This window comes from Protopterus annectens, chromosome 6.part1, assembly GCF_019279795.1.
Source record: "Protopterus annectens isolate FY-2018-M chromosome 6.part1, PAN1.0, whole genome shotgun sequence".
Lineage (NCBI taxonomy): Eukaryota > Metazoa > Chordata > Ceratodontiformes > Protopteridae > Protopterus > Protopterus annectens.
Genome location: NC_056738.1, coordinates 22,248,385 through 22,273,126, shown reverse-complemented (window position 1 = coordinate 22,273,126; position 24,742 = coordinate 22,248,385). Strand labels below are relative to the sequence as shown.

At 40.4% G+C, this 24,742-nt stretch overlaps 1 protein-coding gene across 2 annotated transcripts in view; it reads left to right on the top strand.

Moving 5' to 3' along the window:
• LOC122805364 (mitogen-activated protein kinase kinase kinase kinase 2-like) overlaps positions 1-24,742 on the top strand; it is a 1,562,336-nt gene that overhangs the window by 487,133 nt on the left and 1,050,461 nt on the right. For both annotated transcript variants that reach the window (XM_044075456.1, XM_044075455.1), the window contains exons 5-6: positions 5,071-5,126; positions 7,075-7,122. In XM_044075456.1, coding sequence (XP_043931391.1) covers positions 5,071-5,126; positions 7,075-7,122 — 104 coding nt within the window. The remainder of the gene's footprint in view (positions 1-5,070; positions 5,127-7,074; positions 7,123-24,742) is intronic.

Genomic DNA, 24,742 nt, shown 5'->3' with positions numbered 1-24,742 from the left:
GCTAGCTAATCGCCGCCTGCTTCTAAATCCTAACAAAACCAAGCTACTACTTTTCTCCCCTAACTGTAGAATTTCTCCTCCTCCCTTCAACATCAAATCTAGCAATGACACCATTATCTCCCCTGATGACCATACAAAGCTTCTAGGCGTAATAATAGACAACAACCTTAAATTTGATAAACATGTAAATCACACTATTAAGTCCATCAACAAAAAACTTGGCTCCCTGTACAGAGCCAAACCTTTCCTCACCCCCCTAGCTAGGGTAGCTATTGCAAGATCACACCTCCTCTCTACCCTTATGTATGCCTCCCCTGTACTCACCAACCTATCCAAAACCGATCTCAACAAATTATCAGGATGTTACAATCATATAGCCAGATTCGCTACTGGCATGGCTTTTAGGACCCACCATTGCCAGAACCTCAAAGCACTGGGATAGCTAGAGTATCCTACCCTTCTACAGTTCAACCAGCTTATAATAGTACTTAAAGTACTCCATCAACCTGATGGCACACCCCTGCCATCAAAAATATTCTCACCCCTCATAGTGCCCCCAGGTCATTACGCTCAGCTGATACTGACCCAAAAATCCAACAACTCTGCAGGCGATGCTATATTTGCCAACTCAACCGGTAAAATCTGGAATCTACTTCCTACTACCGTTACCAAGGAAAACTCAGTACCCCTATTTAAAAGAGAACTCAAAAAATACCTCACATCTCATTGGCTGTGCTCTTGTTCTAAACCTGACTAACTACTTCACTAATACATGTCTTGCTACCCAACCTGCTGTTTAGCCAAGTATTTATGCCTCATAGCATTTGAATGTCTAAGCATTGTGAATTATGAGATCTGATTGTATTCTATGTTCACATTTTCTGATACATCTCTGCCAATCAGATGCAAGTCTGCACATTGTGTATATTGATATCTGCCTGTATTCTTTGTCTATATTTTTCTAAATATGTCTGCCTGAGTTTATCACTTAGTGATGTATGTACTGTCTCTTTTTTGGTATGTGGAACTTTTCTCCCCGGGCCTCCACTGAAAATGGAAATATATCCAGTTGGACTATCCCGGTCAACAAATATAAAATAAAAATAAATAAATAAATAAATAAAAGTTCTGATGCTCCATCTGTATGTTTTTTTATAACTTTGCAGACCCTTTCTCCCCACGTCTTCCATTAAGCCTGCTAGCTTGATAGTTAGGTTATCCACCTTCTCCAGGATCATATTTTTCCTATCTAACAATTGTTTCTGTATAGTTAGTCTCCTCTCAGCAGGCTTCAGCTCCCTTATTCAGATACACTAAAGCTATGGCATTAGGATGCCAGTTTCAGTTAGTTCAGTAGCCTATCTGTCTTTATTAAAAACTGTAATTAGCATCTTCAGAGAAACCAGAAGACTTTCCACTACAAAATCTTTATTAGCAGAGTAGAAGACATTTTAGTTCTGGGCAGCAGATCAGCATGGTGACTTAAAAAATTCCTCCAAATTCTAAGGTGGCTTGGCTATTAAACTACCTTTATCAGACAGGTGTGTTTTACTTTTCTAACAAAATATAATTTTCTTTAGCTTCTCCTTACATGCTTGTGAGTCCTCCATTATTTTCAGATCCTACAATTAAATATTTTCTGATAGGGGTCCTTCATCTGAGGCCATTGTCATATGCCTTGTCTTCTCCCTGTAGAGAATCATAGCTTCATGAAACAATCTGGCATTGCCATACTTTAATCCTGCTTGTTATGTAGAGGTAGTTTCATTCTTGGAATGCATTCTCCTTGCTTGGCAGTGTTGCCTGGAAGAATAATTTCTGAGCTGCAATGCTTATTATGCACTACACAGTCTGTACATTGATATGGTTAGGTCTATGAACAAACTCCTATTTAATGCCAAAGTTAATTTTAGTTGGATCTCTGAAGAAAATGGAATGACTGTCCATCTTCTCCCAAAAACCTAAAAGGAGATGAAGGACTTGCATACTCAAAATATACTCTGACAGCTCCAGTATTATCAAAGTTAACCATTTACATTAGACAGGCTGACCATTTGTTTGTCTCCATCTTGAAGGGAAGATACAACCTATGTGTTACCAATCACTTGGCTATTAAAAGGTAAAGACATCTTACAGAGTGGAACCTCACCAGTTAGCTAAGAGAATGTCCAGTTAAATCATCTTATCAGCTGTACACTCGTTCTTCATGTGTCCAATATAATCATATCTACATTTGTTATGGTACACCTCTCTATAGAAATCCTTTGCTTTTCAAACTTTGTGTCCTCCTATCACTAGACCTCTAATTCTCAATCCCTGATCAAAGTGGCATGCCCATTGCATTGCCTTTAGTTTTGACAAATAAGACACTGGCAGAAACAGTCAGTGTGCATTCTGTTAGTCCTGATGTGTTTTCTGCTGCTACTTTTAAGAAGTCCTTTTGGAAGTTGTGCTATGATGTGGTCAAACCTTTACATTTTTATCATGTAACATAAATCTGATGCCTTGTCCAGACACAGGGCACAATTTATAGGGTGCTTTTATTATTTTTCCAGTGAGATGCTGTTTTCTTTGTCTAGTGACCTGGATTAGCCTTCTATTTAGGATTCTGCACATTTGTCATTTTGACAGCTACAAGAATCCTCAAATAAAGAAAGAGCATTCATGTGAGGTATGCGCCATAACAGTGTATGTTTAAGGGATGGACTGTTATGAAAATAAGGATGGTGTCCTACTACCTTTCTTCTATGTTTTCTTGTTATTATTTTTATTTTATAGTCTTCTGGGTATCTTGTATGTTTAGTTATGATGTAGTTATAGTATTACCTTATTAACTGTTGTAATAATTTGGTGCAGTCATATTTATGTTTACAGTTTCTTATACAAATAGATAAATATATACATATATATAACTTTTATGCTGGGCTTGCAGAAACTGATGCTGGGAATTGTTATCATGAAGCTAGAATTGCTTTCACATATGTTTGCTTGGAAATCAGGCTGAACAATGACTGACACTGATGAGCAAAACATCAGTCTGCAATCTTTGCTGCTCAGGAGTATTTTCCTTGAAGGGAGTCTAGTGTTCTTGATTGAGGGACCAATTTCCATGCTTAGCAAGGTTGGGGGGTGGGGGCACATTACGGGTCCACTTCACATGACTGAAAGCTCAAAATACTGAAATTCCTTTGAATGAGTCCACAATCCTGAACGATCAAAGTACTGAAAACTCATTTGACTGAATTTCAGAATACTGAAAGCTTACACTGCTGAACTGCGAAATACAAAATGTTAAGCCATAGACATGACGTGTGTTTCCTTTCACCTGTGAATTGCCGAACATAACAAAAAATGCACAGATCCATGAACACCAAACATTTCATCACAAGTAACATTATAACATTCACAAAACCTAGGTTCACAATACCAAATAAACCGCACAAATATCACCAACAATTTGTCTCACCAAATGAAAACTATAAAAGAAAAAAATGCACAGTTACACCATTGACTAAGTCTTTCCAAAATTAAAAGCTACTTACTTATCTTAACACACACCGGATGATATAAAACCAAACTAGGTGGAGGGCTATGCCCCCCCCCCCCAATTATATATACTAACTCTGGGATTGCACTGCAGTGGGGAAAAGGGCATATACCCTTTACTTGCCTTAATGTACTGTACACACTAACATTTTGTATTTTGCAATTCAGCATTGTAAGCTTTCATTATTCTGAAATTCGGTCAAATGAGTTTTCAGTATTTTGAACATTTGGGATTGTGGACTCAGTCAAATGAATTTCAGTATTTTGAGCTTTCAGTCATGTGAAGTGGACCCGCACATTACTATATTTAATATGCATCTTCACAGTCAAAGCAGTGTGTTGTGGCACATGTTGAGGAGCAGATAAAATGCTGTGGTGGGCCTGATTATGACCCTCAAGTCACCTATTGATCTTTGATCTTACTGTCCTGGTGAGTACTTCATGAAGCTGTACTTTAGATAGGATCAAACAGGAAAATTAAAAAGGTGTAACCTGAAAAGACAGCAAAAGAGCAGGTTATACCAATGGAAGAAGAAAAGAAAAAAGCCCTATACAGACCATCTGAAAGCTCTATCCCTGTACCTGGTCTCCTACAGGCTACTGCACAGCAGTTTATACATAGCCTACAAGGCATCTGCTGACCCTACACTGATGGATCTGTTGAACATTTGCAAAAAAAATAACATCAGAAATACCCAGTCTAAGGACTTGAGCTGTTTATGTTGGAGATACAGGTATTTGTCTCAACGATTGCCCCTTCTCTGGAATAAGCTTCCCCTCCATGTGAAATGAAGCTCATCCTTTACCCTGTTCAAACATAACTTGGACCAACAGATGGGAAGTATCAAATATACCCCGGTTTGGTACCAATTTACCTTATGGAGAGAGGCAGCCTGTGAATGCTGTGATGTGCACAAACCTGTATTGTAACCATAAAATTCATTGAGGTATTGACACATCGGCAATCTTTTGTTAAATTTGGGGTAAACTTGGCTAGGCTTAAAATGTCTGTTAGGCTGATAATTTAGTAGCGATTTAGTCTTATGGAAGTAGAATGGGAGGTGTTTGTCAGGGAGAATCAGCAATGTTTGTGGCACTGGCCTAACCCAGTGCATAAATGCATCCATAAAATTATGAACTGCTAAAGTAAGGCCGAATCACGGTTTTCCAACCACGATTTAGACATGACAGAGTACAGTATGACTAGCCATGTTGTCTCCTCTCCTTCAGCATTGATGAATGCTGCAAAGCGGCTTAGGAGGACATTGAAAAATTATCTTAAGTGGTTAACCACTGATTTGTGTTGCAGACCAGTGTCTTCTGATGTTTGAGTTTATTACCTTAAGTGGTTATCAGCTGGTTTGTTGCAGATCCCTAGCTTCTAACACCCTAGAAATTAGGTGAAGTGGTTAACCAGTAGTCTGTGTAACCAGCTTCTGATGTATATGGAAAGTAGGTTTATTGTCAAGAAAAACAAATGTGTTAGACTAAAGCAATTCACTGGTTTCTTCTTTTTTCTTTCAGTGACTGGCCCACTTTCAGAAAAACAGATTGCATACGTCTGTAGAGAAACTTTAAAGGTTGGAATCATTTTTATCTTTCTGTTGACATTTTTGTATTAACTTCATGCATGCTGATATTAACCATATAAATAGACCTACTTAATTAAAATATCCTGTGATGTAACCTTCAGTAAATATAAGAATTTAATGTCAATATTGCACACTGATATGCTAGTAGGGCAAGGAATTCTTCGTGGAAGTACATTCAATTAATTGCCTTTGTTCTTGTAAAGCTCATCTCTGACCATCTAAAAGTGTCATTTGTTTATGTGATATTCTTCTGACAATGTAATATGAAACAACCTTACATTTATGATCTTCAGAACACATGCTATATTTTTAAGGAGGTGATACTTTTTAGAGGGGAAGTCAAGAAGAAACAAAATATTGCCTTATAACTGAGTACATTGTTTTTTGAGGATATTGTACTTTCCATTTCAACTTTAGGTGTTATGGCTTTTGCCTCATTAGATGCCAGACACTAAGTATTGTCCTCTGCCATACCGCCACACAACCTAACATGCCTTTGATTGTTGCATACTAATGTGTGTAGGCATTGTCTTGGCAAAATATATCTGTTGTCAGTGTTTGACAGTCTAGATACGGAGGTTACCATGTCTTACTGCAGCTGTAGTGTGATGTCCTAGAGGAAGGAGAATGTATGGATGCTAACATGATTGTTATCGTAGAGGCTGATGATAGCAACTTAGGAGTGAAGAGCAAATGAAGTGAAAGGCGGAGAGAGAGTGAGAGTTAAAGGAGAACCACTAGCCAAGGAAGGTGCTCCAGTTCTGGCTTTAATAAGGCCATTTCATTAAAGAACAATGGCTGTAGCACTTGGAGTTTGTTCATTGAGGTAGCTATGAGGCAAAGGCAGAAGATAGTGTCTAGATAAAGTGATCCAGTTTAGGAAGTAGAGCAGATTGTAATTCATGGTCATTCACAGCAAGGCTATAGTAAGAACTGTAAATGCTGCTTTTAGAAGTCATATTATTGTAGGTACTGCCTATTAATACCCAAATTGCTTCCAGAGTGCTATGACTTCATTAAACTCCATGCTGGCAGTTGGACATCTAGAACTAAAATTCCACATCATCTCAGACACTCTGGCTAACAGTGAAGAAGTGATGGGTTTAAAATGATCAAGGATGACCCAGTCTTTTCCCTTGGGAGTTGAAACTATGACTGCTTGCTTTTGAATGCTGGATCAACCCCTTGAATATTAGACAGATGAAAATGCGTAAGTCAGGTTGAATAAAAAGGTTTAAGCATGTACTGTGGTGTTTAAAATGTATGTAGTTTGAGTCTAAGTTAGCAGGATGGCTGCCTTCATCAGAGACAACTAAAGCCAAGGGAGAAAAAAGTCAAAATGTGGAGAATGTGTGTAAGTGTCTCTGTCTGAATATGTAAATGGGTAGGAAGATGGCTGTATTTGAGTGCATTCATTTTTTTTTTTTTTGGTGGGTTGTTTTTGTTTTGTTTTTTCTGTCGGGCATTTTTGTGCCTGTATTTACATTTCTGTTTATAAACCCGGGGTGGTGGTTGTTGCCTCACAGCGTTGTCGCCTCACAGTAAGATGCTGTCCAGTTCGATTCCCAGCTAGAGCATCTTCTGCGTGGAGACATGCGTGAATGGGTGTACCTTTGTTGAAGCTTGTGCATCAGGGCTGGTAACTCGGCACGTAAAAAATCAACTACCAATCATTAGCGGACCGGAGTTCCGCTGTGGGACCCCTAACCGGGAAAAGCCGAAAGACACAACATCTACATTTCTGTTTATGCAGCTAAGCTACTGAAATGTCTAAGCCTGCCAGTGAGAGGTATGTTATTCATTCACATGTTTAGAAGTACCTGCCACTGCCCATTTCTGTAGAATCATGTGATAAAATAAATTTATTATAAGTTGAACTGTGTAAAAATAAGCTTTCTGTATTTCTCTGATGACAGACGTGAATTTTCTTTTCCAGGGTTTGCATCATCTGCATGCAAGAGGAAAAATGCATAGAGACATTAAGGTAAGAAGTGTTTTGGTTATTAATTTACTTACATCCTGGCACACATGCCTCTTGTTAATAAAATCTTAAAAGTTTTTAATATTGGAAAAGACTGGAGCACAGAGAGTGCATATCTTTTCTAGTTTCATGTGTTAAGACTAGAAGTTTCATCTAGGAAACTGAGCAAAGTTTTCTAACTCATTTAACTCTGTGCATGCCAGCATATTTGATATTGTATGCATATCAGTAATAGTTGGTGCAGTTAATAACATATTATAGGGGAATATAACGGAGAAATATTTTCATACATCATGCTTTTCTTTATAGCCAGTTTATGGTTCTGTTTTCTCATAGTCTTCAAAGTTAAGTGAAGATAATTCTCACTCAGTTGGAACGTTTCTGAATTATTGAAAAATACATTTTGTGGGAGATTTTCTCAGTTTAATGCTGGTCCTTAGAGGTATAAAGCTGCAGCCCCTGCTATGTGGGAAACAAATTATTTTCTCTGGGAAAATGTTTTACTGGCAAATTAGGTTTATAGTGATTGCATTGCTTATGTTGATAACACTGTATTTATAGTAAATAATTGGAGTTCACACCTGTTCAGTTTTGCAGGACAAACTATTATTTTCAGCTATCAAATTAAAATCTCACTCTTGTAAAATGACCTCCCTGGACCATATGAAGAGAGGCATGAAGGAGCTCTTGGAATATGTATCTGAGTCAAGTATGAACATAAGCTTGAGCAGCATTTCACCATCACTGAGAATGATGTCACAATTTAAACAGAAGGTTATGGATTTCATCAGGTGGCATAGTTTCTAGTGTCATACCCAACAAGGTTCAGTATATACTTACATACATATATATAAACATACATACATATACATATCAGCTTGGGAAAAGATGGTTGACAGTCCAGACTGCTTTGCCAGATATGGCCTGCACCTGTCTCCCCAAGGCTTTCGTATATTGACCAAAACATTGCCCATCCCCAAAGGCAGTGTCATTCTCCAAAGCCATCCAACATAACAAAACAGAATATGGATAACATGAAGGGTTTTGCTGCTCAACGCTAGAAGCCTTAACGTAAAACTCCTCTCCTACAGGCAGTCTTTACCCTGGAATACATCAATATATGCATTGTCAGTGAGATCTGGTTCATGCCCATAGAGAGCAATCCTTAAGTGCAAGGCTTCAGTACATACTACAGATGCAAGTCCAACTTATTAGATGAGTCACTAAAGGTAGGGCATCTCTATATTCATTAACCAAAGTGCCACTTTTAGACTCATTAGACAGGATAATGACCTAGAATGCCTACTAGTCCAAATTACCATTAATAAAATCTAGTATCATGTTATCACCAAATGTAGGACTCCAGCTATGTTCCTTCTGGCCAATACCTTCTACTTGACGAGTGGGGAGTCGTCCTGCAGCAAGCAAAACACCATTCTCCTAGCAAACTTTAGCTGCACCTTAATAAATTGGGATACTTTTACATCCCCTACCATGTATGCCCAGAGAGTTCTAGACTTCATTAATACAAAATGTCTGGACCACTTGATACTCGCAGCATAAAGGGGAGAAAAAATCCTGGACTTGGTCCTTACCAATATGGGACAACTCTGTTTTGTACCAGTTGTAGTTCCTCCCTGGACAAATCTGACCATAAGTCTGTCACATTCTGTATAAGACAGAAGCCAGAAGCAGCCTTCAATAACTCGGTATTCAGAAATTATACTAAGGCTAATCTAATTAAACTGTGTGGTGATCTGCCTAAATTCAATATCCCCTTCCAAACTGATTATCCCATTATGTATGCTGAATCCTTTACTGTCAGAGTCTTTGCTCACATAAGCAAGCTGCATAGAGACATCTTCCCCCCTGAAGTAATTGCAATGCCAAATTTAAAAATAAACCCTTTATGGTGCAACCCAGACTTATATACAGGCTGTACAACTGGAGTAAAAAAATTATTTGCGTATAAAAATAAATGTAACTCCAAGCATGCCAAAAATGCTCTTGCTAAACTTATCGGGGAACTCCAGACCCTCATCAAGTCAGCTTAAGACAGATATGAGGTAAAAATAGCCACCCGGGCTAAAGACAACCACAGAGACTTTTTTAATCATGTTAAAAACCTCAAAAACAATGCCCAGCACTGCACAGAGCTAATAATAAATATACTACTTACTCAGCCCCAGAGGACATAGCCAGTCTACAAGTCTATATCAATTGGTGAATGGCAGATCATTGAACTGCCATTCGTCAAACCCCTATTTATCAAAGCTGCTAATTGCAGAATGGAATTTTCAGCGAAGTTTTTCTAGCAGAAACCAATGATAGACCACCCAGCGACTGTGAACAAAATAATAAAATTCAACACCTATCCAGGTGGGGGGGGGGGGCTATGTCCCCCATACTCCACCCAACGAAATGTACCAATTCCAAGATAGCACTACAGTGGAGAAAAGGGCAAATTCCATATGGTGGACAACCATTGGTTTGCCCTAGGAAAACTTTTTCTGAAAACTCCGTCAATTAGCAGCATCAATAAATAGGGGTTCGATGAATGGTGGTTCAATGATCTGACATATGGCAATGTGATATAGACCACCAATCCACTAGTGGATAAATTTAGGTCAAACTCCACCCTCACTCTCCCTCCCAACATTCCCAGATCACATACCCACATCTATGCTGTCCTCCAGATCTCTCAAGAGCAAGTCGTCAAAGTACTATCCAAGGCCAAGAACACTGCTTCTTTGGGGACAGCTAACATGCTGGCTAGCCTGAAACAGGACCTGTCAAACCCCCTACAGAGATTATTCAATATCAGCCTCCAAAACAGGCTTTGTGCCACACAAATGGAGGACAGCAATGGTCATTCCCCTGCACAAGGGTCACTGAGCCTGGTAATTATAGACCCATAAGTCTGATGATCCTCGTCTCTAAGGCTATGGTAAGGCTTATTACAGAATTAATGAATGGCATAGGCAACCTACATATCTTTGGCACAAGCCAACTTGGTTTTGTCAAAGGCAGATCTGCCTATTCATCTTGGTTGACTTATTTGAGAAGGTTACTGAAACAGTGAATGAGAGAAAATCAGTAAACATCACATATCTCAATCTTGCTAATGAGATTGCCACCATTCCACACTTGAGCATTGTTAATAAACTCTCCCAGATAAATTTCACTCCCTTTGTAACTCAATGGATAGCTAATGAACCCTCAAATAGAACACAGGAAATTAAAATGGGAGGCTGTATGTCTTCCAGAAGACCACAGGGTTCCGTCCTTTTGTCAAAACCATGAACTAAAACTAAGTGCCAAAAAATACTATCCTTTGGCAAGCACAGTGTCCCCTGCAACTACTCCATTAACAACACACCCTTGAAAATCAATTCAGTAGTTAGGGGGCTGGGAACCTATGTAGATAGCAAACTGTTCTTCAATCCCAATGTTTTCCATTATTGTAAGAATCTTTTTTCACTGCTAAGCTTATTAGTAAGGGCATGATGTCTGGGTCGAGGTCTAGGGATGGGATCATTCCACTGTATTTGAAACTTCAAAGACAAATCATTAAGTATAATGCCCCTTTTGGCATGTAGCTGTCCAAACACTTGACACAACTTGAATACCCATAGCATTTTCTTACCAAGAAAATCAAGGTTCTAAAACATAAGAACTACACTGATCATCTCAAAATATTGTCCCTATTCTCATGTCATACAAGTTGCTGAGAGGTGACCTCAGTCTTGCTTATAGGTTCATAGGTTCATAGGTTAGTACTAGGCTAACTGCCCTTGCGAGCCATTTTAAGCCTAGCCAATTATCCCTTGTGAGATTCAAACCCTGCACCCTGTGTTTGTAAGGCAAACACCTTAACCATTAGACCACCCTCCCAACCCTAAGCTTTCAGACCTACTAGACATTCACAAGGCCAACAGTTGCATAAATAACTGATCAAGATCTTAAGCTCTTCTGCAACATAAATAGAGCATGTTGGAAGGATAGGTATGAATCGCATAGAATTCCACTTCTTTGGAATAGTCTTCCTCTCTGCATGCAAAGCAAAGTACTTCTGTTACTGTATTCAAATGTAGTCTGGATGAATGGATGGAAAGCTACAAGTTCATCCCTGCAGTAGCACCCTTATGCAGTATGGAAAAGGGTAACATGTAAATATTCTATCTGCTCTGGATTATTCATATTTCAATTACAAGGGTTACAAAAACTTCACAGGAATGCATGGCTAGGCTTCTAATGATCCTCCATGGTCAATAGCTTAGCAAGAAACTGAAAACTGTAGATGTTGATTCACATCATATTACATTGTTTCAGATGCAAAGTTCATAGTTTTCTATTAAAAGTATCTGTAGAATGTGTGAAACTGTGTATATAAGAGGAGCAGACTTTGCATTGTCATGCCGCATATTTAAGGAGAAGGATATTCCTCTGGTAAAGAATTGCAGCTCATGTTAATATATAAAAAAAGGTTGTTGTCTTTCGGCTTTTCCCAGTTAGGGGTCACCACAGCATAACTCCGGTCTGCTAATGATTGGCAGCAGATTTTCACGAACGCCGAGGTGCCAGCTCGACATTCAACCTTCAACAAAGGCACGCCCATTTACGCATGTCTTTCGAACGCCCACCCAACCATGAGAAGGACATGCAGACTCCACACAGAAGGCACTCCCCGCACTCCAACCGAGAATCGAACGGGAGAATCTCTTGCTGTGAGGCAACAACGCTACCACTGCACCACCGTGGAAGTATTACAATATAAAAAAATGTAATAGATCAGAAACTGAGCATTATGTGTAAATAGTAGGATGGGTGGATGGATATGTAATACTGCTGGCATTTATTCGCATGTTTCATGCAAGAGGACAATAAACTTAAAAGAAATGTTTAAAATTACATGTTTTTTTCTAAACTAATATTTAGTAAATGTAACACAAAATTTAAATGTTTTGCCTGCAGTTTTATTAGTTACGAATGAGTTTGTTTACCCAGCCATTGGCAACATTGTTCTTTTTTTAACTGTTACTATGGTGGTTACAGAAAAAGACATATCTTGTTTGGCACAATGTAATTACTGTTTCTGCATAGATAAAATTGACAAATCACTTTATACCAGGGTTCTAAAACATCTGAAGGGGAAATAGAAAGGAAAACCTCCAATTGCATTAAGTAAGCATAATATCAAGATGAGTACAGATTCCAAATTTTGCAGTTTGCTTACAGGGGTCCTTTTATATTCAGATGAAAGTAAGAGAACAAATGGCCACACTCATATATTTCAAGTTGTTGATGTCATATGTATGCACAGCATGCTTGTTTACAATTACTAACTGCAGCGCACCATAGTGCTGTCTAATAAAATTCCATGCCCTACAACTGGTAAGGATCCTGTGACTTGATGTATTTGCATATCAGTCCATGTGACCCCTGGCAACACCAGAACTAAGCAGTGTTCTGACTGAGCATTGTGCTGTTTGTACCACTTAGCGGCTACTTCTGAGTTCATGTTTCTGCTAGATTTGCTTTCTACATGTACAGGAGAATAGGGTGGAGTCCAAGGCAGGACAGGCAATCCTGGATGAGCCCCCAAATGTAGCGCACCTGCAGGTATAGCTGAAGAGGTATGGGTTCCTTCCTACCTGACTCTGGTGACACCTGTATTAGGCCAAACACACCAAGGTGGCAAGAATGACAATTTTTTTTTTCTAGGTGACACATCTAATTTACAAAAGCAATAGCACATCCACAAACAAATTATTTTGACAGTGCACCAGTTAGCAATAAGGCAAGGTGAGATGTGCATGTAATGAAACCATGCATCCATCCTTCCCCAGAACTCAACAGAAAAGGTCTTGACATTCAAACATGCACAAAGAAGGCAATATCACTGAGTAGTAAAGCTTTATAATGCAGCAATACAAACACAGGAGAAAAAAATGCAATGTCATTAGGCAATAAAAGAGTTATAATACAACAATACAGATATGAGAAAATGCAATGTCATTGAGCAGCAAAATTCTTGAAGGCAACAGTACTAACGCAAGCAAAATGCAATGTCATTGAACAATGAAGATTTATAATACAACAATACAAATATGAGAAAATGCAATGTCCATTGAGCAGTGCTAACACCCTCAACCCCCTTGATCAATTCTAAAAAGACCAACTATGAAACACTCTGTTCTGCCCTGTTCACTGGCCATTGACTACTTACAGTCTTGCTGCCAGCATGATGAGGCCCAAGTTGTAACTCATATGGATCCCAGTTATTTGTAATCCACAAAGCTTTTGGGGGGAATCCACAATCTTATAAAAATATATAATGACGGCCAAAGCCTCTCACCACTCCATCCAGAATGTCCTAGTGACCAGGCACCGTGGTTCCTCTGATGAGAAAAGTAGAAAAATCACCTGCCAGAATTTTGGTAATCATCTATGGCTTCTCTGTACTAGGCCCAAAGGAACTCCTTTCTTGCTGAATCATATTCAGGTGAGGAACTACTGGTTTCAGACTTCTCTTCTGCTTCCACAAAATACCATCATCCAGGATTTCAGTAAAAGACAAGACAGACACAATCTCCCACTTCATTTCCCTGTCCCCAAAGCACTAGAAGGAAAGTCCAGTCATGCTGCAAGGCCCTTTTTTCCTTCAGCTCCCTGTTTCAGTCTTCCCCCCTTCAGCTAGAGTTCCAGTCCCCTCTTTCACTTTCAAAATTGTCTTTTATATTCCCAAAAAGAGCTCCCCCTTGTGGTGTAATGAAAAACGACAGTATATTACCTCTACAATGAAACACAGTGGGAGGTACACTCTCCTCCCACTTGAAAATCTTGGGTCCCCCCAAGTCAACGGTAGATTAGCAGCAAAATATTTACAATCACTAATGCACCATCAACTGAACAATATTTTTGCATTCAAAAGGTACATTCCACCAAGGGTAATCAGCCTTATCCGTAACTTGGGAAGGGGTGTCACCACTGGAGTAGGAGGCATAGGGATCACAGGCGCCGACTGTAGGATGAGCTGTGGTCACAGGTTCCTGTGTACTATATCTCAAACTGTTGTATGTAAGTCTGTGTGGGGGCCGAATCAGTCTCTGCAAGTTTGGTACGGAAGAGACTGCTAAGGAATTTTGCTCGGAAGGTTTGTCACCCACATCACATTCAATATCCAGTTCTTCAGTAGGGATATTGTCTACTTCTAAGATCTCCTCTTGTATAACTTCACTTTCATTTTCCATAGCAGCATGACTGTCCTTAGTATTGTTTTCTGAAGTTTGTATAGCAGGCCTCCATCAGTATCAGGTTCTGTAAGAGGCACGGAAATATTACTTAGTGTATTATTAGGTCTCGGCTGCTCAAAATGACAAGGAATGAATTCTGCAGCATTTAGATTGAGATTACAGCCCACGGGGTTTTGAACATCCTCAAAAAAAAAAAAAATCACTGAAACCCCACTCATCATCACTGTCCTCCTCTCCTTCAGCAGGAGGAAACGTAGGATCTTGAACATTTGAGAGGATAATTCCTCTCCACCTTAGCCTTCTAGATCGCCTTGAGTTAGGCTTCCGCTGAGCCATTCTGGGTTCCGGATTCATGAGTCTCACTGATTTTGCCAAAGGCATTAAGTTGTTGTGATGCCAGGTTTTAATGGGTCCTTCTTTCCCCTCTGGGCAAACTTGGTAGACTGGGATATTAGTTAGCTGAGAACAAATGATGTAAATTTCAGATCCCCAGTGGTCAGCGAATTTATGCTTTCCTTGTAGTCCTAAATTTCTCAAAAGAACTGTGTCCCCTGGCTGCAAGTCATGCATCTTTCATTTTTTGTCATAGTGAGCCTTGTTTCGCTGATGTCTTTGTCCTGTTGATTTTTCAGCAAGCTCATAACCCTGTCTGAGGTGGTTCTTGAGTCTCTCCACATAACTGCCATGAGATCGCACTGGTGTATCATCAGCTGTGACTCCAAAGGTGACGTCAACTGGAAGATGAGCTTCTCTTCCAAACATTAGGAAGTAAGGAGAGAATCTTGTAGCATCATTTTTAGTACTGTTGTAAGCATGCACCACTGTGGCTACATGTCTACTCCATTGACTCTTCTTCTCAGCAGATAGTGTCCCCAACATGTCTAGTAAAGTTCTGTTGAAACGTTCAGGCTGAGGATCCCCTTGAGGATAATAAGGAGTGGTGCGGATTTTTTGGACTCCCAACAGAGTGAGGAGTTCATGGACAAGCTTGCTCTCAAAATCAGGTCCTTGATCAGAGTGTATCCTTTTTGGCAGGCCATAGTGTGCAAAGAACTTCTCAACTAGTAGTTTTGCCATTGTAATAGCTTTCTGATCGCGAGTGGGAAATGCTTGAGCATATCTGGTATAGTGGTCTGTCACCACTAGCACATTACTGATCCCGCCTTCATCCGGTTCAATCCACAGAAAATCTATACAGACCAGTTCCAAGGGCCCACTACTTTCCATTTGACCCAATGAGGCAGCTCTGGTCGGCATGGTCTTTGAATGCAATGAAGACAAGTACAACAATAATCCTCAACATCTTGCTTCATGCATGACTAGTAGAACCTGTCTCGTACCAGACCCATAGTTCTGTCATAACCAAGATGACCATGTTCATCATGCAATGACCGGAGTTCTACTTCTCTATACTTCTGAGGAAACAACAATTGCCATTTTTCACTGCCAAGTGCACTGGAGATCTCCTATACACTAGTCCATTCTGTATCTGGAGTTTGTCCCATTCTTTGGCCAAAGGTCTTGCCAGAGGGTGATTATCCGTGCGATGCATATTAAGTTGTTTCTTCATTAAAGCAGTTATCACCAGCTGACCTAAGGTCTCTTCTCTTTGATCTCTCCTGAGGTCACTGTAGCTGGTAGGGATGAAGCCTGTAAAGTGACCAGATTACAGTAAGCTTGGGTTATGCTTGCTGCAGACAGACCCAACTTCTGGGCCCAACATTGTGTGTTGTTAGCAGATTTCAGTTTGACACATAGCTCTTACCCCTGGCGTTGGAATTTCCAGCCACTCATCATCGACGTGTAAATCTCCCTGAGGTCTTCTGGACAGACCATCAGCATCTCCATTTTCATGTCCTGGGCGATATTTCAAACTGAAGTTATAGTTGCATAGAGCTGCCATCCATATGTGGCCAGCAGCATCTAGTTTTGCAGTGATCTGGATGTATGTCAGAGGATTGTTGGCAGTCTGCACTTCAAATTCAGCCCCATAGAGATAGGCATGCAGCTTGTCCACTACCGCCCACTTTAAGGCAAGGAATTCCAACTTGTGTGCAGGGTAGTTTCTTTCTGTGGGGGATAAACTCTGACTGATAAAAGCCACAGGTCTCAGCTTCTTGTCATACTCCTGGTAAAAGACTGTCTTGCTAAGCCATCCCTGCTAGTATCCACATGTAAAGTGTATGGCTTTGTTGTGTCAGCATATGCCAGCACTGGGGCATGTGTGAGGCAATACTTAAGCTGTTCAAATGACTCTTCGCACTCAGGAGCCTGGCGAGACTCAATGAGTTCTTTAGAACCGCTCGGTCCCTTAGGTTTTTTCACAACGATATATTCATGTGTTTCATCTGCTTTCTCATTATTTTGGAGCAAATGGTTGAGTGGTCTTGCTATCTTTGAAAATCCTTCCAGAAACCTTATGTAGTAACTGCAGAACCCCACGAAAGATTGCAGCTCTGTGATAGCTTTGGGTCTGGGCCAAGATGTCACCGCTTCAAATTTGCTGAGATCTCTGGATATTCCATTTGCAGACACTACATGTCCCACATATGTCACTGAAGGATGGAAGAATTTGCATTTGTCCAATGACAACTTCCAGGCCTTCCTTCTCAATCCTGTCCAATACCTTCATCAGTCTTTCTTCGTGCTCCTCTAGGGTCCTCCCAAAAACAATGATGTCGTCCAGGTAGACTAAGGCTTCCAGGAGATGCATGTCTCCAACTGTTCTTTCCATGGTTCTCTGGAAAGTTGCCGGTGCATTTGATAAACCTTTAGGTAGTCGATCAAGCTCAGAAAATCCCAAGGGGGTGAAGAAGGCAGTCTTCTCTTTATCTTCTGGGTGCATAGGCATTTGATAGTATCCACTCCTTAGGTCTAGCACATTGAACCACTTTGTGCCCACCAGGCAATTTAGAGCATCTTCAATCTGGGGGGGGGGGGTTGTGTACTGGCCTGGAATGGTTCACTGATTTAGAGTACGATAGTCAACACACATGCGAATGGACCCATTCTTTATCCTGACAATGACAATGGGAGAGGCATATGGACTTATTGATTCTTGAATTATCTCTGCAGCTTTTAGTTCTTCCAAATGCTTTAAGTCCTCCAGGTCTCCTGGAGCTACTCTTCTGGAATGTTCACTGAAAGACCGGTCCTCTTTTACTCTTATTCAGTTTTCTGCACTTTTTGCACAGCCCACATCTAGTTCACTAGTAGAAAAACTATTTTTCTTTTTCATTAATAGCTCTTTAACTCTGGTTAGCCACTCAGGGGGCAAGAGACCACCTACTATATCAATATCTTCCAGCTTCAGCTCGTTGGCCCTGCTGTCATTTTTTGTCAGCACAGAAGCAGGTAAGGGAGTGGCAGCATAAACATTTCCCAAACGCACTTGTGAACTCAGAACAATGAGAGTACTTCCTGTATTCTTTAACCCCACAGGCAAAATGTCATAAGGATATTTAAGGATGCTTTAACTTGTTTGCAGGCCAAACTTCTGGGACTAGTTCCAGCCCCAGTGGCAAGTCACTTTCTGGATCTGTTTCCATCATGAGATGAGAGAAAACTGCTTGTCCACACATCCTCACTTTGGCTCTCAAGCGGGTGACCTGACCAGGATGAATTATAGGCTCTTTCCCAGACCTTGTCCACACATAACTAATTTCATCTTTCTTTCTATCCTTCTCCCTTTGAAGGGCACAGAAAGCTGATCTCAGGAGAGGATGTAGTGTTGGGTGTTCTTGAATCAACTGAGGCATTAGCATTCTTCTGACAAGGTCAGTGTTTGTCCCCACTAAAATAGATGCTGAATCCTTTCCTTTTGGCCTGGCCCTGACCCAACAACTGAAATGGAAAATTCTAACTTGAGTGAGACATAACCATCATAAGGGAACTTCATGTCTCTTTGCCCCCATATCTCCAAATCCACTAACTTTTCAAGTAGCAAATGCTTTAAATATTTTTGGTAGGTCTCTGTACAGAATGGTGATTTGTGCACAAGTATCCAACAGTGCTTTACTATACACTCATCCTATTTTTACTGACACGACAGGGGACGGTCCCAGTAGGCCATCAGGTAGTTTCTGTTTCCGGTGCTGTTCAGCTTTACGGCAGTCAACATGGGGGTTGTGGTACCACTGGTTGATCTCACCATTTTAACGGATAAGACTCTTGCTTAGTAATGCTTTGCTGTCTCAGATGCTGAGATTTTGGCTGAGATGGCTTTCCAATTCGGTTGTTCACCTCAGATGAGCTTGAAATGTGCATAGTAGGTAGTTTCTCTCCCCTATTACAAGGATTTGTGTGGAAAAGAGATCCTGGATGCTGTCTCTTGATGTTAGATTTTATGGAGCTCTTTGTAACTGGGCACTCAGCTGGCTCCTTCACTGAGGCCCTTTGAAGTTTCCCTGCATTGCACTAGCCAATAATAGTTGTTCACTTTTCTCAAGTTCTCTGCATTAGGACACTGTCGCTTTATATGCCCTGCATCCCCACAGTGAAAACAAAACCCAGTAGGAACTCTGAACATTGGTTGATTCAGTTCTTCCCTGAATCCTTTTGTGGAGGTTCTAGCTGATGTATTTCTCCCTTCAGCTAAAGTTACCATGGCTTTCTGCAATTCTGCAACTGTCTTGGTGACTTGAGGTATGGTGGCGGTCAGGGAAGACACCTGCATCTGCAACTGTGACACCTTTACATTGCGGACACTCTGGGCCACGACTCCTGTTAAGTGTAGTGAGCACGGCTGTAGGCTCCTGCTGATGGTCACTCACTGTTTTAGTTGCTGTTGAACACTGAGATTTGGCTTCCAACAGGGCTTCCTCTTCCCTCACCTCTTTAACCATCTGAAAATAAGTTAAGAGTCTCTTCCCTATTTCTCATCCTCATTTTCCACACTATGCGGTCCATAGCTTGAGCTCCCTGTAAAATTTGTCCAATCCATACTTCATCAGCTACTTTCGGATCCACCCCGTCCTTTAGGATGATCTTGTGGAGCATTTTATCTAATCGCTTAATGTAATCAGGTAGTTTCTCACCAACTTCTTGGTATGTATGTTAAAACTGATACAGTAGGTCAGCAGCCATCTCGGTCCTTCCAAACACATTCTGCAGTACTCCTAAATAGTCCTTGGTCATGTAATCTTGCTTTACCCATCCTTAGGTAGCGTATGGTATCCGCAACTAATCCCTTTAGATTTTCAGCTATTTGCTGCTGCTTCTGAGATTCTGGGATATCCCACTCCTCTAGGGCTTGTGAAGCCTGATCCATCCAGGATTCAAAATCTTCCTCTCCCTGAGGTGTGGGTTGTTTGCCAGAAAAGAAACACAATTTGCGGTAGCCACACCCAGTGAATGGCTGTGTAGGCTTTAAGCATTTTTCTACAATACTTCCCAAAGCATTCAAAACTTCAAGCCCTATAGTATTTATGGGCAGTGAAGCTGCAGCTTCTGGTGTAAGGTTCTGATGTACTTGGATAGCTTCCACAGGTATTTTCTCTGTTGCTGAGGTAATGCACTTCTCAGGGATTACCACACGGACTGCACTCTCACCTGATATTTGTACACTTGAAGGTATGTGCTTATACACTAAAGGACTTTTCCATTCTAATAAGGCCAATGTGCTCTGCTCAGTAGGGTCCATAGTGCTGTCTAATAAAAATCTATGTCCTACAACTGGTAAGGCAACACCAGACCTAAGCAGTGCTCTGACTGAGCATTGTGCTGTTTGCACCACTTATTTGCATGTCAGTCCATGTGACCGCTGGCAACACCAGAACTAAGCAATGTTCTGACCGAGCATTGTGCTGTTTGCACCACTTAGCAGCTACTTAAGGTTCATGTTTCTGCTAGATTTGCTTTCCACTCATACAGGAGAATAGGGTGGAGTCCAAGGCAGGACAGGCAATCCTGGATGAGCCCACAAATGTAGCGCACCTGCAGGTGTAGCTGAAGAGATATGGGTTCCTTCCTACCTGACTCTGGTAACACCCTATTAGGCCCAACACACCAAGGTGGCAAGAATGACAGATTTTTTTTCTAGGTGACACATCTAGTTTACAAAAGCAATAGCACATCCACAAACAAATTATTTCGACAGTGCACCAGTTAGCAATAAGGCAAGGTGAGATATGCATGTAATGAAACCATACATCCACCTTCTTCCCCAGAACTCAACAGAAAAGGTCTTGACATTCAAACATGCACAAAGAAGGCAATATCACGGCGCGGTAAAGCTTTATAATGCAGCAATATAAACACAGGAGAAAAAAAATGCACTGTCATTAGGCAATAACAGAGTTATAATACAGCAGTACAGATATGAGAAAATGCAATGTCATTGAGCAGCAAAATTCTTGAAGGCAACAGTACTAACGCAAGCAAAATGCAATGTCATTGAACAATGAAGATTTATAATACAATACAAATATGAGAAAATGCAATGTCATTGAGCAGTACTAACACCCTCAGCCCCATGATCAATTCTAAAAAGACCAACTATGAAATACTCTATTCTACTCTGTTCACTGGCCAGTGACTACTTAGTCTTGCTGCCGGCGGCATGATGGGGCCCAAGTTGTAGCTCATATGGATCCCAGTTATTTGTAATCCACAAAGCATTTAGGGGGGAATCCACGACCTTTTAAAAATATAAAATGACGGCCAAAGCCTCTCACCACTCCGTCCAGAATATCCTAGTGACAAGGCACCGTGGTTCCTCTGATGAGAAAAGTAGAAAAATCGCCTGCCAGACTTCTGGTAATCATCTATGGCTTCTCTGTACTAGGCCCAAAGGAACTCCTTTCTTGTTGAATCATATGCAGGTGAGGAACTACTGGTTTCAGACTTCTCTCCTGATTCCACAAAATACCATCATCCAGGATTTCAGCAAAAAACAGACACAATCTGCCACTTCACTTCCCTGTCCCTCCTTTTCCCTTCAGCTCCCTGTTTCAGCCCCCCCCTTCAGCTAGTGTTCCAGTCCCCACTTTCACTTTCGAAATTGTCTTTTATATTCCTGAAAAGCCCTCCACCTTGTGGTGTAATGAAAAACTACAGTCTATTACCTCTATAATGAAATACAGTGGGAGCTACATAACCAAAAAATGCCCACCATTGTGTATCCTCTTTGATGTTAGACTGGGATAAAAGTGAACAAGCAAAATACAACAGTAGCATATTTCAGCTTGTTAGTGTCAGATTTATATGTACAGCATAACTCCTTACCATGCTGTTGAAAGATAACCACCTATATACGTCTGATGTCTTATTGTGAGGACAATTAAAAAAGTAATGATCACAGCAATGTATTTCTGACATGTTGCTCTTACAGTAAGCTACCTCCAAACAAGCTTATTTCTACCTTATATGAAAACCTCTGTCTTCTGTTTGTGAGGACAATTAAATAAATAATGACCACACTGACCACAGTCACCCACATAGCTATAGCAACACTTGGTGCACACTTCTGACAACATTCCGTATGCTGGCATCATACTAAAATTAAATGCAATGCAAACAAGGGCGCTGTGATGCTAATGCTTTGGAAACATACCTCTCAACTCTCCAGAATTTTGCAGTAAGCAGATTTTTTTGTCTCATATGTTTGGTCTGTTATTCATAAAATGTGTGTTTTTCTTGCTAATTACTGAGGAATGAAGCCATTAAATAATGACAGATATTTGAGTTTCAAACTTAATATCAATCAGAAAAATGCATGCCAATGCAAAGCCTATTATTCTATCAACGTTTTAAGTTTATAAGAGCAAGATTTATGATCTGTTTTTGATTTTGGGCCTTTGTCCCACCAGTAATTTTGACTTTGTCCAGAATTCTTCCACTCAACAGGTTGAGAGGTATGTTTATCACAGAGTTCAAATATAGAACACACAGAATGAAACAGGAGCTCAAATAAACGTGCCTGTATGAAAAAAGGTGGTTGATTATCAGATATGCTGTGGAGCCCTCAGCAGTTTGCTGACAAAGAATGCTCACAGTAATGATGGTAGACCCAAAGCATGTATTCATCTATACCTATCTGAGAAAAAAAGTTCTTATAGTACCTACCAAAAAGAAAATGGACATTATAAGTAATCACTTTCCTCCCGAACTGATGCTAGGTTGAGCAGTCTCACTAAACTTTACAAGATGCAGAAGGATGGCTTAGCCATGCAACTGCCACAGTTAGAAAGCAGGAGTTTACTTTAGACAGTGCATGCTTTATGCAAGACATATGGATGCACAGACATTTTCATTCTGAACGTATGGGTCAGGGAGCAGGCAGAAGCTGAAGAGCAAGACTTAGATAAGCACCCCCTATTTTCTTTATATATATATATATATGCCAGTTAACTTCTTGTACAAGCTGGCAGAATACCTGCACCACTTTTCTGGATGGCTTTGTGCTGCAGGCTGTAAAATAAGAACTGTGAAAGCTAAGATCTATACATCAAAGAAGTCATACCTGTCATGGGGAAATCATTTATCAAGAAAAGAGAGTAAGCCAAAGCTAAAAATTGGAGTTCACCAATAAGTTTGGTACAGTTGAGAGTTATGCTTTAGAGGAAAGCTGCATTACCTTTCAGTTTTAGCAGCATATTACTATACAGCTATTCACTCCAGGATATTACTTCTCACCACACCACTGTCATTCCAGACTAAGAAATGGAAGAATGGCTGCTAAAATGATTGGACTGTTAGAATCAACTGTCAAGGAACTGATCACCACAGCCAAGTCATATTTCAGGAACCACATTGCTGTGTTTAAAAAAAGTGTTATTTAGTGCAGGAGAAGGTTGAAAATAGAATGAACCATCAAAAGCTGCATGATAGAGAGATTATCGCTATTGGGGTAGCTTTAGCTCCCCTATCCCTCCCCCGTAAATCTGCCACTGCAAGTTCTGGAGTAAAATCTGTAATGTTTTAATTAAAGCTTTGCTTCAGATAAAGTGTCTACTGCAAAGACTGTACAGGGTTAAAGCATTTTTTCTAATTCTTAAGGCATCTGATCTCTGTTTTTATATGTTACATATGTATATAAGTGTGTTCTTACATTTCATATTAGAGGTTATAAAGAGCATAGTTCTACCCCAGAAAATATTGTATGTTGATAAAAATAAAACAGTTGTATTTCTTTCTTTTGCTTTAATTAGCTTCCACATTATTTGGCTGGCACCATTTATAGACTAGGAAACGGGTGAGTTTGATCAAAACATTGAAGAAGCTCCTTGGTTGTTGATGTTTGTCTTTTCGGCTTTTCTCAGTTAGGGGTCGTCACAGTGGAACTCCGGTCCGTTAATGATTAGCAATAGATTTTTATGGTGCCGAGTTGCCAGCCCGACGCCCAACCTTCAGCGAAGGCACACCCATTCATGCATGTCTTTAGAATGCCATTCGACCGCGGGGAGAACATGCAGACTCCACACAGAACGCACTCTAGCAGAGAATTGAACAGGAAAACCTCTTGCTGTGAGGCAACAACGCTACAGCTGCACCACCGTGGCTATTCTGAAGAAGCTCCTTGGTGATCATCATTAATCACCACTGATATCATTGAAAAAAGTAATCGCAAATCTAAACCAATAGGTGACATTTGCAATTACCAATGAGGGGCTTCACCCCCTCCCCTGGCATAGGTTTGCCGTCTCCACACCACTGCATATTGAATATACTAACTCTAGGGTCACACAAACTTGAAGAAAGGGGAGAAGTCCTGGAATTATTATGCAGTGGTCGATCATATGATATTAGGGCTTTACATAATTCAGTCAACTGTATCACCAACAAAATACACCAGTGTTTCAGCATGTGTTAAATGGTGTGCAGTGGTAAATCATGTAACACTGTGGTGAGCGCATGTGTGTGTGTGTGTGTGTGTGTGTGTGTGTGTGTGTGTGTGTGTGTTAGTTATATAAAATAATATATATATATATATATATATATATATATATATATATATATATTGGTACAGATATACACATTCACTGCATTAACCCTCACCAGCCAGGTTGTGCTTTAAAGTGTTCATATTGTACAATGATAGGTGCACAATATACAAAATATATCCAAATATAATGAAATGCAGCACACCCTGATTTCTCAGGTTATATACAGCAATCATTTTTCAGTTAGACTGTATTTAAACTATGTGGTTATAGGCCTCAACCAGGCCTTAATTCCAGCTTTACACCAAAGTTACTTCACCAGACATAATTTCACATGTTACCCTGATTGGGCTGCCATCCCCACACCTGTAGGGTCTTTGCCTTTTTCTGCTCCTCAGATGAAGAACTGACTTTATTTTGCTTTAGTAGGCTTCAAAGTAAGATCCAAACTGTATCTCCACAAGTGATGTTACAACCAACTTGCCT